The 16,658-nt window shown below is 33.0% G+C and overlaps 1 protein-coding gene and 1 long non-coding RNA gene across 2 annotated transcripts; one reads left to right on the top strand and one right to left on the bottom strand.

The window, feature by feature from the left end:
• Positions 1-6,093: 6,093 nt before the first annotated feature.
• LOC118487658 lies at positions 6,094-8,005 on the top strand. Its single transcript, XR_004882493.1, has 2 exons — positions 6,094-6,211; positions 7,644-8,005. It is a non-coding gene; the product is annotated as an uncharacterized LOC118487658 (long non-coding RNA).
• A 1,934-nt stretch (positions 8,006-9,939) lies between these two features.
• Positions 9,940-13,895, bottom strand: LOC110912163 (palmitoyl-monogalactosyldiacylglycerol delta-7 desaturase, chloroplastic). The gene is made up of 5 exons (XM_022156835.2): positions 13,537-13,895; positions 11,686-11,826; positions 11,467-11,607; positions 10,851-10,957; positions 9,940-10,405 (listed from the first exon to the last, which is right to left on the bottom strand). The coding sequence occupies exons 1-5, from the start codon at positions 13,879-13,881 to the stop codon at positions 10,192-10,194; spliced, it is 948 nt and encodes a 315-aa protein (XP_022012527.1). The 5' UTR covers positions 13,882-13,895; the 3' UTR covers positions 9,940-10,191.
• Positions 13,896-16,658: the final 2,763 nt, after the last annotated feature.

The raw sequence follows: 16,658 nt of genomic DNA, 5'->3' as shown, positions 1-16,658 counted from the left end.
ATACGTACGCGCATACATGCTTACATACACTTCTAAATACGTATAGATTCACACAAACATGCATACTTACATACCTATCTACATGTGTGCACACACGTATGCTCATAAAACATAAGTTAAATTAGTCATACGCAACTTAAAACGCGTTTAAACGAGTTCCCAAGACAAAACATAGCAAACAAACAATTTTTTGCCAAACAGACCCCCCGTCGCGTCACGCGACGGCTTCAGGGCCACCCCGTCGTGTGGCGCGACGCCCTGAAACGGACAGAATGTTGCTTTTGCTGAACTGCAGATTTCCAGCTCCATTCCACTAACTTATTAGGCACTTAAACGCGCATAACTTTCATTATACAATTCCGTTTTTCACGATTCTTTTTCCTATGCGATCGTAATTTAATTCTCCTTCACATGGAGTGGAAATCCAATATTCGGACTACTGAAATTCAGGACCTTCAATCCTACGGCTTATTACCCCTTTACCAATTTTTGACCCGTTCATGCATTTATTAACATAACTCGTTCGTTTGGCCATAACTTCTTAAGAACCTAACAATATCAACGACGTCTGTCATAGAAACTAAATCCCCGGATGTCTTGCATCCATTTTCGCTCGAAAGTTTATTTTGACTCATCCTTTACTACAAAGGACTTCCTTAAACATTTGACCAACCCCACGACTTATCTATAACTCAATTCGCACATACCTGGCTCGGATCAAAGCTAAGATCTGTTTAATACTTCATTCACCAAATTGTTAGTTGATAACCACGAGATCCTTTCGCTATTCGTTCTGTGAATACATAATACTTGACAAAACAATTCATTAGTCGATAACGCCAAATGGTGACATCTCCACCATTTGACCCGATAGATCTAATGTCCATTTTACCCTTTTTAAACATCAACTATAATTTCTTATCATACCCACATATTCCGACCCGTATCAAATACTTGTCGGAACATCATTCTTCAAATAATTACTTACCATGTTCGTAACTAACACAACTAATAGATATTCTACTAAAGGAGGTGTAAGCTTACTTACCTAGCATCCGAACATGCTTCCGTTGCCTTGCTTCCTCTTTTCTTTACCACTTGCTTTCCATGCTTGTGCGGTACATGAGTCAATTCTAACAAGTATTAAGCATATACTCAAATTCACATCCTTTAAATCTCATGTAATTTATCACGTCATCGCATTAAACACACATACATATAACATGTACCATATGACTTACTTAAATCTTACAATTGTGACAACAAATCTAACCAAAACGCATATCTCACAATAGTCTATCATTGATCACTTCATTATTACATTCTAGACATTTCTATCCATCACTTATGTACAATTTCATCTAAAACCATCACATAAGCATTTCATCATACACTTGGTGTGCGTACACCATTTGGTGCACATTGTACAACTAATTGTAACACATTCTTCCTAGTTTACCCATTGATTCACATAAGCAATCCCAACTTCACAATTTGCCACCCTAGCCATATGCATATTGTTCTAAATCACTTATTAATCATAATATCATCAACATTTATCTAATTTGCAAGTAGAATTTCACAACTTTATAACCATCTTTTAACATACAAGTGAGTTTTACCCTAATTCATTATCATAGAGAAATTCAAGCATAATTTCAACTCCTACATGTTCATATCATCTTGCATTCATGTTTGATTCCATACATAATCCCAAGCTTCACATAAACCACTTAATCAAACATTACAAAATCATGAAATTTGACTTACTTGATGTCCTGGATACTTAAGAGATCATAACTCCTAACTCATGCATTGAAAATTTAGCCCTTTTCTCCTTTAATTTGCAAGATTTTGAAGAAATAGGGTTTCCCCTTGGCTTTGTTCTCACGATCGCACACACCCACCTCTAAATCACTGGGCATTTTTTTGTAAGTGTTTTAATCACACACACTTTTCATTTTAACCCCCTCATCCTTTTAAAACATGACACTTTACTTATATTCACATACTAACTAAGTTAACTTTTCCCTTGGTAAATCTCATGTGTACATAAACTTTTGACTTACCATAGTTTATAAAACTTAGGAAATGGTAAAAATCTATATTTACTATTTCTTATCATCTTAACATCAAACTTTTAATATTACATTAGGGCATACGAGATTTGGGGTGTTACACCAATAAATCTCGAAAAAATCCCCTTGTTGAAATCGAACCCAGGACCTAATAGAACCCAATAATTAGTTTGTTTTATTTTGTGCTAGGTTGTAGATAGGGCTGTAAACGAACCGAACATTCAGCGAACAGTTCGTGAACTGTTCGGCGGGAAGTTCGTTTATGTGCGTATGATTAGCTTAACAAACGAACACGAACAAAAAATTCCGTTCGGTTAGCTTAGCGAACGAACATGAACACGGGTCTCGTTCATTCGAATGCTTTCGTGAACGTTCGGTTATGTTCGTTCGTTTACGTTAGTTCATGATCGTTTGATTATATTAAAAATATAATAAGTAATAAACCTTTACATGTTGAAAACTTGAAACCCTATATTTTTCTAAGTTAGCTAAAATTTGGACATTCTAAGATATTTTTTGGGATAATTATGTCTAAGTTAGTTAAACTTGATTCGATGTTTGGTGGTGTATTAGACTTTTTGTGTTTTGATTAATCATTTGATGGTTGTATTTAACTACTTACATCCAATATTAAAGGATAACAATGTTTTTATTTTTTATTTTCAAGTTAAATGCTCGTTTGCGTTCGTTTGTGTTCGAGACCAATGGTCATGAACGGTTCGTGAACAACTGAATTTTCGTAAAGAACGAATACGAACATAAACTTATGTTCGGTATGCGTTCGTGAACAGTTCATGAACATGTTAATTTCCTTAACGAACGAACACGAACATAGTCTTGTTTGTGTTCGTCCGGTTCGTTTACAGCCCTAGTTATAGATGGATGGATTGATTAAAAATATTTTATTGCATGTTTGGTGATATACTCATATACATAGAAATTTTGGAGGTAAACTACCTCCCATTTTACAATATATTGAAAAATTAGGTATCTAAAATCAGTAATTCAAAATACAAATTAGTTGTCAAAAGAGATTTAAGATTTAAATCACCGTTGATTCTTTAACATTAGTCGGTTCAGACCTCTACTTAGTTTCACTCAAGCTTCATTCCGACTCGATTTGAACAATTCTAGAGAATGCCAATCAATCTCCTTAAGAATTGCTCTAGCTAACAAAGGCGATGATGACAAACTGGACCTCTATATATTAATAGTTGCACGTCAAAATGGCCATCTATAGTATAAAATGAGGAAGTGTTTTCTTTTGGTAGTTTTTAATATTAACTAATAGATTATATAAAAATTAGAAAAAGTTCATTAAATGTTTTTCTATTATAATTTTTAGTTTTACATATGTTATTTAATGTGAGTCAAAACACTCATGTTGAGGAACACCACACAAACATCTAACTAACGGCTTTGCCAATTTTCTCTTTTAGTGAATTTCATATTTTAATATGAAAACAAATGAAATTTATATATATATATATATATATATATATATATATATATATATATATATATATAGGGTAGGGATATGGTAAAAAGTGTCTAAAATGTGAGAAGGGTAAGAAGTGTTTTAAACCATTGGATATTTGATCTAATGGTTGAGATCAATAGGGTATAAAATGTAAATTGTGTTTTAATTAGAAGGACCTTATGTAAAATTAAAGGGCAATAGTGTCTTTTCCAATGTTTCAAATATGGTAACCGCCATCAATCTCCTAAAAACTAGCTATTCAACTTTAATTGCTAAATTATCTCGATCCTAAATTCTAAAAATAGAAAAATATGTAACTGCTGCAAAGAAACGTATAACACTATACATCCATCATATAACACTATACATCTATCATATAACAATATATAACACTATATATCCATCATAGGCATGCTACCAGAAAAATATAACACTATATAACACTATGCATCCATCATATAACACTATATAACACCATGTAACATTATATAATACTATATAAAAAATATATAACACTATACAGTTCTAAATGGTGGTTGCACTACAGAATTAATAATTGATGGTGTTATATAGTGTTTTTTGATGGTTGCGCTACAGAGTTATATAACACTACAGAACTATATAACACCAAAAACCATATTATAACACCATATAACACCAAGTAACACTATATAACACTATATAAAAAATATATAACACTATGCAGTTCTGAATGGTTGTTGCACTACAAAATTATATAACACTACACAGATTCGTAGATTAAATCCTAAAATCGAATTCCTATAAGACCATGTGTAGTGGGGCATTATGGGGCATTATAGGGCAAAAAAAACGCCCCCTTCTCCATTACATAGGGCATTATAGGGCATTATAGGGCAAAGAAAAATGGGTTTGGCGTTTTAATGAAAACGCCTAAATGAATTGTGGAAGGTTTGAATGGGTTTGACTAGCCAATGAGAAAATAGTTTTTTTTTTTTTTTTTTTGTTTAATGATTGGTAGGGCATTATAGGGCATTATGCCCACTACACCACTTTTGTTATAATGCCCAAGTGTGACTAGGATGCCACATGTCATATAATGCCCCATGGTGAGGGCATTATAAATTGCTACCACTACACATGGTCTAATAAAGGGTGGAAGTTATTTTGGGTAGTTATCTTTAAATCAATTAATTGAAAGAAAATAGAAAATTACTAATTCACCCTTTTGAATTAATTTAGATATAGGACACTTGTCATCACCACATTATTTCTTACCCTTCTCACACTTTGGGCACTTTTTATAGGATCCTTTACCTATATATATATATATATATATAGGACAAAGATCCGTTAGGAACCACCTTTTATTGCGAGAACCGCGAAAACTAATGTGAACACAACCAAAAATGCCTAAAAATAGCTAAAAAACACACAAAAAAAAATTATTTTTTTTATAAGAAAATCGCTACTTTAGTAGCCAAAAAAAATTTAAGTAGCGATTTTAACATAAAAAATATTAAAAAAATTTAGATTTTTTTTTTATTTTTTTAGCTTTTAGGGGGGTTTAGTTTTTATCATTTTAGCTTGGGGGAGAGGGGGGGGGGTTAGGTTTTTTTAGCTATTTTAGGTTGCGTTCAAATTGGTTATTGCGGTTCTCGCAATAAAGGTGGTTCTCGCATGAACCTTACCCTATATATGTTCATGCGAGAACCACCTTTATTGCGAGAACCGCGAGAACCAATGTGAACACAACCTAAAATAGCTAAAAAAACCTAACCACCACCCCCACCCAAAAAAAAAAAACCTAACCCCCCCCCCCACCCCACCCCCACCCCCCCAAAAAAAAAACCTAAACCCCCCTCCCCCACCCCCCAAAAACCTAAACCCCCCCCCCCCCCACAAGCTAAAATGCTAAAAACTAAACCCCAAAAAACCTAAAAAAAAATCTTTAAAAAAATAAAAAAAAAATCTAAATTTTTTTAATATTTTTTATGTTAAAATCGCTACTTTTAGTAGCCAAAAAAAATTTTAAAAAAAAATTGGGCTACTAAAAGTAGCGGTTTTTTATAAAAAATATTAAAAAAAATTTGTGTGTTTTTTTAGCTATTTTTAGGCATTTTTGGTTGTGTTCACATTGGTTCTCGTGGTTCTCGCAATAAAGGGTGGTTCCTAACGGATCTTTGTCATATATATATATATATATATATATATATTAAAAGTCAACTCTTTCTCGCTCACCATTCATTCTAGCCTAAGCCCAACCTTCAGTTATTAGGCTCAAGACGGCTCGCGAGCCTAATCGAGGCTACTGTTTATATATTTTTTGTTGATATACTAAATATATACTTTTAAAAAATAATAGTTACTATTTTTATAATTTATATAATATCAATTACGAGCCTTGGTTGGCTTGCTTTGCTTGTACCTTATGCATTGGTGGTGTTTTGTTTAATGTGTTATTTTACCATATGCTTTGTTGTTTGTTTTTTTTTGGAGTGATGACCATGTATGTATAGTTTGCCACACGTAATTTTTTTTTGGTGGGGGTACCCTCTTTTCTTTTGTATTCGAGTTCTTTGATTTTCTCTCTCAACCGTGCCGTTATTACTCTCTCTCTAGAATCTTGTTGATGGCTTTGTGTCGGATGTTGTTTGTCTCCGATTATAATCAGGTATTATTTCATCCTTTTGTCTGAATGTTGGTTTCTTTGTGTTGTTTTCAAAACCCCAACTTCGTTGAATACGATTTTATCTTTGAATTGTTAAGTTCCTGACTCTTTTTTCAGTTTTGTTTGCGTTTATTTTGGTATGATCGTGTTTTTCTTTCGATATGCAGAGGCTTTGATCCTTTGGTGAGCCATCTATGTAATGTTTTTGTCGATCTGTTTGGTTTAGATCTTTCTTTTTTGGTTGTTTCAGCCGGACTCTGTTATGCGGATGCAGAGGCGATGATATGTGGTTGAGCCCTATATATGATTTGTTAACTTAAAACCTTTAATCGAGTATTTGGGTATTCGTTTGCTATGTAGCTGAGCATGGTTGAATTAAAGTCTTTTCTCAGAATGCATGGCCAATAATGTGTGTTTGAGCATAATAACTATCTGCATAATGTTTTGGTGGATCTGTTTGATTTAGATCATTGGTATTTGTTTTTTTTTTTTTTTTCAGTAGGAATTTGTTGTTTGAACGCATAGCCGATGATATGTAGTTGAGGCGTATATATAATTTGTTAACTAAAACCTTTAATTGAGTTTTTGGGTATGTGTTTGTTTTGTGGCTAGCCATTGCTTGAATCGAGACCTTTCTCTGAATGCAAGGGCGATGATGTGAGCTTGAGCCCTATAGATGATGTATTCTGATGTTAACCTTTAATCGGTTATTTGGTTATGTGGTTGTTGCTGACCTAAACCTGTTTGGAAGCTAATCGGTTTTGGGTATTTCTGGTTGTTATGTACGTAAACCTGTTTTTGGTATTGCTTATCTTTGAATTGGATTTGTTGGTGGCTGTGAATCTTTGGTTAGCTATTGGTCTATTGTGTTACGAGGAATTAGAGTCAACTCAACTAATATTAGGCAGTGATGATAATGTTCTTTATTTTAGGCGTTTGAGAGGGCTTATAACAACCAACCACACGTATTTTTAATCTGAGCATAAGGTCACTTGTAAGCAATGATGGTTGATAATTGATATCATATTACCGACTATTATATCAGGTGACGTTTAGTTGCGCTACAATTATATATGTTTTATACTTATTTAATATCAAATACCAACCATTGTTAGCTTGCTTTGTTTATGACTAGTACATGTGTGTTGTTTTGTACAATAGGCTATAGTACCTTATGCAAAACTGTTGGTTGGTGTCATTTTAGTATGGCACACGTATTGGGTTGGTTGATTCCTTATTGCCTTCTTGTTTACCTAGTTTGCCACGTATTTTAGTTTCACATCTTTTGTGCCATGTGTATCCAAATGTATGTATGTTAGATATGCATGCCAAGGCTAGTGCCAGAGTTGATTACATCAGGGTAAACCTACCACGTATTATATTTTTTCACTCGCATTTTATTATGTTTCCACATAATTACTTATTGATTTTGTAGGTCACCAAGCACGCACAATTACAAAATAGTCGGTGGCTTTATGTTGTATTAACTGATGGGCGTAAAGAAGAAACATCAGCAATGTCCACCCATGAAGAGAGGTGTAGTCGGTACTCAAGTTTGCGCTTACAGCCAGATGGAACCAGGCGTTGAAAAAAAGGCTAGCACAACAACAGTAGAGGGTGGTATTGGTAGTACACATAAAAGTGGTTGGGGTTCTTACATTTCCTTAAAATACTAGGCTTATTGTTTTGAAACTCTTGGTGTATCATATAGTGGAAATTTAAAACGAATGACTAGATTAACTTTTATTGTATAAGAATTTGTATGTAGTTGTTATGTAATGGGTCAAACTATCCACACATCAATTTTGCCTATCTACACACCTAAAAGGTGATTTTTGTCTTTACATGCACACCCTGCAGTGTCGAACTGTGGCCAAAACGGGGCGTTTTGGTCCGATTAACCAGACAAAGACTGACGGGTGTCTGACGGGTCTGTTGTCCGAACCAAAACGCCGAGCTTTGGCCGCATTTTGGTCCTGTCAACCAGACCGGGTATCAGTCTTTTGTCTGGTTGACAGGACCAAATCGCGGCCAAAGCTCAGCGTTTTGGTCCGGTCAACAGACCCGTCAGTCTTTGTCTGGTTAATCGGACCAAAACGCCTCGTTTTAGCCACAGTTCGACACTGCAGGATGTGCATGTAAAGACAAAAGTCACCTTTTTGAGTGTGTAGATAGTGAGATGAGTGTGTGGATAGGTACACTCTATGTAATTAATCGGGTTATCGAGTATAAATGGCCGGTATCCATGATGCACGCGCAAGCATCATACTAGTTATGAAAAAGAACTTATTTATATATAAATAAAATTATAATTAATATAAATTAATTAATAAATATTAAACGAGCCAAGCTCGAGCTTGCATGAGTTAAATGAGCTCGAGCCTAGTTGAGCTTAGGCTTGGCTCGTTTGCACCCCTAATCATGACCAATCCGTCACGAATTTAAGCAAATTAAAAAAATTAAGAAATGTAATGTACACTTACCTAAGAGAAAGGGAAATCAAGTTGCTAAAACTATGAAAATTACGTCTAACACGCTTCTGTCGTGATCAGCCCCACAAAGATACAAGAATATCACCCGACAATATGTGATAGAGAAACACATAACAACTTTCTTGTGGATTTGCTAAAGCATATTTGGAGGCACTATTCACATGAGTATAAATAAATAAATAAATAAATAAATAAATAAATAAATAAATAAATAAATATTATTATTATTTTATGTTATAGATTGTTTTTTTTTCTTTGTAGTGATTAAAAATATTATATAAGTACTTGTAACTTTTTTTGAAAACCTTAATTTAATTTTAGTAATGCATAATCAACTAGCTATTACAAATTCGCTCGCATTTCACCTCTTTATAATACATGTCAGTGGTTGCAATAAGTAAAACCACTCCAACTTACATGACACTAACATGACACACTTGGTTTTTCAACTTTCACCCTTCCATTAGCCTTCGAAACAATGACATATAATTATTCTTAATACATAGTATCTTAAAAGTTTCATGCATGTGCACACACATGTAGGGTAGGGATTCTAAGAGAAACACATGGTAATTGAGAAACGCAAAAAGCATTCTAAACCACACATATCGCACGTTTTTAGAGGGTTTTTTTAATATATTCATATGTGTATATTGTCAATTTTAAATTATACACATATGTATATTGTCAGTTCTTAAACTATACATATGTGTATAGTATGAAACATATATGCACGATACTTGTTTTTCTACTTTATACACGTATTTTACACATATGTACACTAGAAAAAAACATATTTAGAACCATAATCTTCCTACAATCATTTATACACATTTGTACATATATGTACGAGTTAAATGGCATTTTAGTCCCTGTGGTTTGGGTCATATCATTTTTCGCATGTGGAGAGTCTACTGGGTTAACTTCATCCATTATTTCTGTTAACGAGAAGGGCAATTCGGATATTTTATATGGCCGAATTGTCCTTCTAGTTAACAGAATTACATATAAAATGACTGAATTACCCTTCTCGTTAACAGAAAAAATGGATGAAGTTAATGCAGTGGACTAAAATGACAATAGTGAAACTTTTTTGGACCCACAAGCGAAAAACGAAACCTTTAGACTAAACTAGCAAAATGACCCAAACCACAAGGACTAAAATGACATTTAACTCTATATGTACACCATCAAACATAGATGTACAATACTAATGTTTCAATTTTATACACGTGTATATGTATAGTTAAAGGTTAGCAATATACACATGTGTATATATCAGCTATACATATATGTATATATTACAAAAAAAAAAAAAAACACCTTACAGAAAAAAGCTCCAATTTTTTCAAACAAACAAATGCATTTTTTTTTTTTTTTTTGCGTTTTTGCTTAGGAAAAATATGGTACAGAATGCTTCTTGTGTTTCTCAATTAACTTAGTGCTTCTCACATGATCGTAACCCTATATATATATATCTTTAAGTTATGATCACTTTAACTTGTTAAGAGAAGCCAATGACTTCTTAAGTTTGTGATCCTCGGTTGGTAATTTAACATTGGTGGCTAAGCCTAGCGCTTCAAGAAACCTTATCGTATACCAACAAATGTCAATTTGCCACCATTCTAACCCATGTCGAGCTGAATATTCAAATGCATGGTGATTATTATGCCATCCTTCACCAAAAGTAATCAATGCTACCCACCTGTATACATTCATCATGATTACTAATTAGCCTCTAATTACTAATTACCAATATAACACATACGGAATAGATAAATGATTAGACCACCCATAGTGGGGCAGTTTTTGGCGTTGTTTGCCTTCAAAAACGCCCCACCACTCCCCCAAACCATCCCATGGGCGTTTTTGTCAAGAAATTTTGTTTTGGCGTTGTTTTTCCACGCCATGTTCATTTTGTGTTGGCCAATGATTGTGCATCCCTTTTGTGTTTGGCTAGTAACGATTTTTTATGGGGTTTTTTTATTTAAATTCTATTACACCCCTTTTAACATAATGCCAACATCCTCACTACACCCATTTTTAGAAAAACGCCCCATAATACCCCATTACTGACTGGATTGTCATATGACCCAAAACGGGATGTCTTTCACTACGCATGTTCTTATTATCTTTTCTTGAAAACTTGCCAATTATTCTTGGAAAGATCGCCAGTGTTCCAAGCTTGGTTTCCCCATATATGACAAGCTGAGTTCACTAGAAAAGTCACGTGATATCCCCATGTGGTTGAAACTCCCTACGTATTACATATTGAATACATTGGATTAGATAAAAAAGACTCCTAAAAATAAAAAGTATACAAAAGTTTCTAAAGAAATAAAAAGTATACAAAAGTTTCTAAAGAAAACCCAGGGGTTTAGGTTTTTGGGAGGTGGTGAGTGTTTAAGTTTTTTTAGGTTTTTGGGGGGTGGGGGTTAGGTTTTTTTAGGTTTTTAGGGGGTGGGGGTTAGGTTTTTTGGGGTTTTTTTTGGTGAGGTATAGGTTTTTTTTTTTTTTACAGGGTGGTGGTGGGGTGGGGGGGGGGTTAGGTTTTTGGGTAGTGGGGCGGTGAGGTGGGGGTGGGTGTTTAGGTTTTGGGTGGTGGTGTAGTAGGTTTAGGTTTTAGATTATTAGACATTTGTCACTCTATAAAGCCTTCTTACACTTCTTACAGTTAGGAGCCTTTGTAAAATAAATTAACACTGAGTACATTAGTTACATTATATTTGCCATACAAAGTTCAAAGATAATTAAACAAATTCTTACCACAACCCAAACGAGGTATGTAAATCCACCAAAAATATATACGAGGACAGCAAATGCATATAAATGCAACATATAGGTTCTTTTGATGAATCGATAAAATGCCTGTTTCCTCAAGTCTTCCACATTTTTACGCTCTTGATACTGGAAAATCAACCTCACAATTAAATTCGCCAAGAGAGAATTGTTTTTATCTTTTGGGAATACGAAGACACAAAATACCTTTTCAAGAATGTAGCCATTATCAAAGAGCCAACCCATATGACTAAACCAAAATCCAAATATTGGAGAGTGTGGATCTTTATCTGAATCAACATGTTGATGATGATATCTATGCATGCTTACCCAAAATATAGGATCCCTCTGTATACATATCATATTTAAACTCATTAACGTTTGAATAAATCACTATGAGAAAGTAAGTGGTAGTTAAATCAAAATATCAACAAAAGGCGAACATAAGTATCAAATATATCATTGGGTGTTTTAACTACTCATGAATAAATCAGTTTATAACTTGTTACCTATGAGTTATAGCGGTCCAAAACCAAATAGCGATCAAGGTCTGTTATATACTTAGGTTATAGCGATGGTATAGCGTTACTTTTTATATCATGCATATTTTATGTATTTATAATCATATATATATATATATATATATATATATATATATATATATATATAGGGGACCGCTAGAATGAGAACCACCCCGAGTTGTAAGAACCGCGAGAACCACACCATCCGGGTCGGCGTTTACCACGATTTTTTTTTACAACTAGATGTGTGTATTATAAACACATCCGTACAAAAAAAATTTTAAACGCCGCGCCCGAGGGGGTAGTTTTTTACACCACAAGTTTGGTGTTTTTATTTTTTTTCTTTTTTCTTTTTTTTTACACCAAACTTGTGGTGTAAAAAACTACCCCCTAGGGCGCGGCGTTTAATTTTTTTTTTTACGGATGTGTTTATAATACACACATCTAGTTGTAAAAAAAATCGTGGTAAACGGCGACCCGGATGGTGTGGTTCTCGCGGTTCTTACAACTCGGGGTGGTTCTCATTTTAGCGCAATTCTATATATATATATAGGGGAAAGATAAATCGAAAACCCATGTGAGTTGAGAAAATCTAAATAAACCCTATGTAACATTTTTATTTTTTTTTAAAAAAACAGGGAATGTAATATAAATGTATACGGACCTATTTATGAAGAAAAATGAAAAAACGCTTACTAGTTTTTTTTTTTAAATGTTGAAAATTTGTATGTTACGTTTTTTTTTTGGACACATATATTATGTAACCTGAAATTTGTAACATTTAAAAAAAAAACTACTCAGTGTTTTGTTGTGTTTCTTTTTTAAAATGTTCAAATATATGTATATTACATTTCCTATTTTTTTAGAAATGTTTCTTAAGTTTACATAAGTTTTTACAAAGGTTTCTTGAGTTTACACAACTCAAGTGGGTTTTCTCTATAGCCTTCCCCTATATATATATATATATATATATATATTGGAAAATATTTATAATAATATCAAAATTTATAGTAATATCATATTATCATGCAAAATATTAGTAGTAATATCAAAATCCAAAACATGAACCGAGGAAGTCCAGTGATTTAGAGATTTAGATTTAATTTTGTTGAACGATGAACTGATGAAGAACCAGCAAATGAAGACTTTTGGTCTCGATTTAGGATTAATTTTGGGTGTGGGCCTTTAGTTTTGGGTTTATTTATAAACAAAAAGTTGATTAATGTGGTTTTTACCTTACTTTTGGGCTGAAATAAGAAAACCCGCTAAAAGTAGTGCTACGACCGCTATACGGGTTTCAAAATAGCGGTGCAATAGCGGGATTTAGCACCGCTAATAGCGGAACGACTATAAGGAACCGCTATTTGGACCGCTATGGGTTCGTATGTCCACTAAGCGCTATAGCAGCGCTATAGCACACTATTGACTGCATAGCTTGTTACTACTTTTCTTTGTAGGTCACTCTACCTCTAATGACATTTTCAATTCATTGTTGCAAATAAAAAATATATGCATGAAGGAAACAGATAAAACAAACCTGAAAAGCTAGAACTCCAAGATAAGCAAAGGTGTACTCAAGCCATTTGGGCAGCTTGACACTGTGGTGTGCTAGATTTCGATGATATGACAGAGTTACACCAAAAACTCCACGCAACACATAGTTGGCAAAGCTCGCCCAGAACGCACCCCATGTGAATGTAAATGGCGCAAAAAGGGCAAGAAAGTGAACAGCTAAAATTACTACACCGATTTTGATATCAGGAGTCGTCCATATACGATCCATGAAGAGGTTTCTTTTCCTCGTAACTATCACATTGGAGAGGAGTATTTTTCCGTATTCGGAGTCCTTTACACCTTGCATAACTGTGACAATATCACTCATTTTTTAGTACTCAATAAAATGTGTATATGGATAGTTTTGATAAAGGGTTAAAGCTTATATTTATAATAAAGAGGGTCGCTTAAGTCAAAACTCTTTAAAACGGACTTTGGTCCCACTGTCGTAGATAAGATCAGTTTTACCAGACAAGGAAAAAAAAATAGAAAAAAAAATTCTTTAGCAGGAGTTGGGGAGAAGTTGATTATTTATACTGGCTTTAAACAAGTTCGTCGTGTTGCGGCGAATTTATTTTGTTATTTAGTCTGTGTTTACATGTATTTTGAAATCACTATGAGCGTGTTGCGCAACGGAACTGCTGACAAAAATAAAAAGAAAATGTAAAAAAAAAAACACTAAAAGATAACCGAAAGAAAATCAACCAAAAAAGTTGTATGGTAACGATATTGTTCGTATGAAACCCGTGGTCAGAGATGAGCAAATTGTTCTGGGTACCGATACCAAATTTACCGAACCGAAAGATCTTAAGTACCAATTCGGTATCGACTTTTGGGGTTCCCGGTACCGGTTCACTACTGTTTTTTACCTTCATATACCGGTACCGTAACCGGTATTTTCGGTATCAGTACCGATTCTGTATCGGTTGGCACCGAGCTCATCCCTACCCCTGTACTAAAAAAAGAAAAAATTAAAAGTTGAAGAAAATCAATAAAAAAGAGTTGTACGATACTGTTGTTCGTACGGTAACCGGATCAGGGATGAGCAAATGGTACCGGGTAGCAGCACTGAATTTTTCGAACCAAAAGATTTCCAATATCAAATCGCCACCAACTTTTGGCGTTTTCTGTATTAGTGCCGGTTTTTACCTTCATGTACTGATACCGAACAGGACCGTACCGATATTTTCGATACCAATACTGATTTGATACCGGTTGACACCAAGCTTATCCTAACCCTTGATATTAAAAAAATGATTAAAGTTAAAAAGTAAAGAAAATAAATACTATTATAATATTAAAATAATAAAAGTATTAAAAAATATATTATTATAATATTAAAATCACTATTCATTTCAATTCGATTATTAATATATAGTAATAATATATAGTAACTAGCGGGATTTTTCGCGCGTTGCGTTGGCAATTCGATCGGTATCGGTTCGTTTCATTACGGTATCGGTAGGATATCGTCACTCGATATAGCAACCAATAAAGATATGCCTAAGAGGATATCAACATTTGTTTTATAGCGATAAAAAAACAATAAAACAGATACTGGTACCAGTGTTATTCAAAAGAATTGGTTTGGATTGTCATGCTAAAGAATAAAAAAATCAATTATATCCGACTCGTTCTATTTTAAATACAATTTTTATAAAAACATGGATAAAACTAAGCACGTTCCAACGATATATTCAAAATTTTATAAAACATTATATTATGTTTTTAAAATAACAAAAATGGTAAACAACATTACTTTATATAATAAGCATTCACGACTCAGTTTTAAGTAAAATTTATATTAAGACGCATATAAAAATTAGCACGTTGTAGTCACATAACCGAAATTTTATAAAATGTCGTATTTTTAAGTTATAATAAAAATAATTTATATTCAAAATAATAAAATATTTCATGCTCTATGGAAATTAATATATAGATAATGTTATATCATAAAGTTATTATTTATTGTGTTTGGATTATGTATTAAAATTATCTTGGGGAGGGTTCAATTAAAAACTACTAATTAGAGTGAAAACTTGAAAACTAACTAAAAAATCTTAAGAACATATAATTTTTTTTTATAAATTTTCGCTACTTTTATATATAAAAAAAAACTTTTTTTTCAAAAAAAAATTATTGCACATTATATTATATTATATCTATATCTATAACATTTTGAAAAACGGATGTACAGTAGCAAGGCTACTGTTTTTTCCTTTCCTTTTTTTATCTTTTCCTTTTTCTTTCATTGTTTACCTTTTGTCATATAGCAATGGATTAAAACTAATTTGTGAAATCTATCAGCCATTAATATTAATATATTATAATAAAGACACCATCAGCCATCATCACTTTTATAGACTTTATTTAATATAGTTTATCATTTTGTAGTTTTCATCATAACATATTTTACAAATAAATGAGAATATTGCTTAAGTATGAGTTTGTATATAGCTTCTTTTCTATTTTTTTTTTTCTGTTATATCCAACCGACTTAATTTTTTTTTTTTATTAAATTCAACGAAGTTATAAATCGATTAGATTTAGCATAACATTTTAACACCGTAAGATTTTACATAACATTTTAACATAATAGGATATATTTTAGCATACGTTTTCCCTATGGTATAACACGTGTTAAAGCCTTAGTAGATGTACTGGGTTTTCTTTACTTCTAGATATCGTTTTGATCATATCACGACTTTATTTTTTAGGCTTTCTGTTTCAGTTGCTATATCGTGTGACACTACAATACAGGTGTCGTCACGAAATGAATCGATAGCAATCAAATTTCCGTTTTTTTTTGTCCTTTTTCGCTTTATGTATATATTATAGTTATTATTGTGCCAAACTATTAACTTTCGCAATTCAGTTGGTTGTATAAACATTCAAATATAGTGAGTGTCTCGAGTTCGATGCTCTTCATGGGAAAGAAAATTTTTTATTACATGCTGCCAAATAAAAAGTTGAGTAAATTTTTTTATTTATTATTTTTTTTCTTTGTCTATTATTCTTAATAACATTTTTCCCGCTTTATTTCTTCTTCTTTTTTCACTTTTATTGTGTTTTCTCTGCTTCTAAATTTGTAATTTTTATAAC

This window comes from Helianthus annuus, chromosome 15 (assembly GCF_002127325.2).
Source record: "Helianthus annuus cultivar XRQ/B chromosome 15, HanXRQr2.0-SUNRISE, whole genome shotgun sequence".
Lineage (NCBI taxonomy): Eukaryota > Viridiplantae > Streptophyta > Magnoliopsida > Asterales > Asteraceae > Helianthus > Helianthus annuus.
This window is presented reverse-complemented; position numbering and strand designations above follow the sequence as displayed.

What these genes read in the sequence shown, in the direction of transcription:
- LOC110912163 (XM_022156835.2), bottom strand. Translation starts at nt 13,881, where the DNA reads ATGAGTGATATTGTCACAGTTATGCAAGGTGTAAAGGACTCCGAATAC. An exon ending in ATGGCTACATTCTTGAAAAG is followed by an intron (nt 11,608 to 11,685) that starts GTATTTTGTGTC and finishes TTGATTTTCCAG; the next exon opens with TATCAAGAGCGTAAAAATGT. An exon ending in GATCTTTCCAAGAATAATTG is followed by an intron (nt 10,406 to 10,850) that starts GCAAGTTTTCAA and finishes GAATGTATACAG; the next exon opens with GTGGGTAGCATTGATTACTT.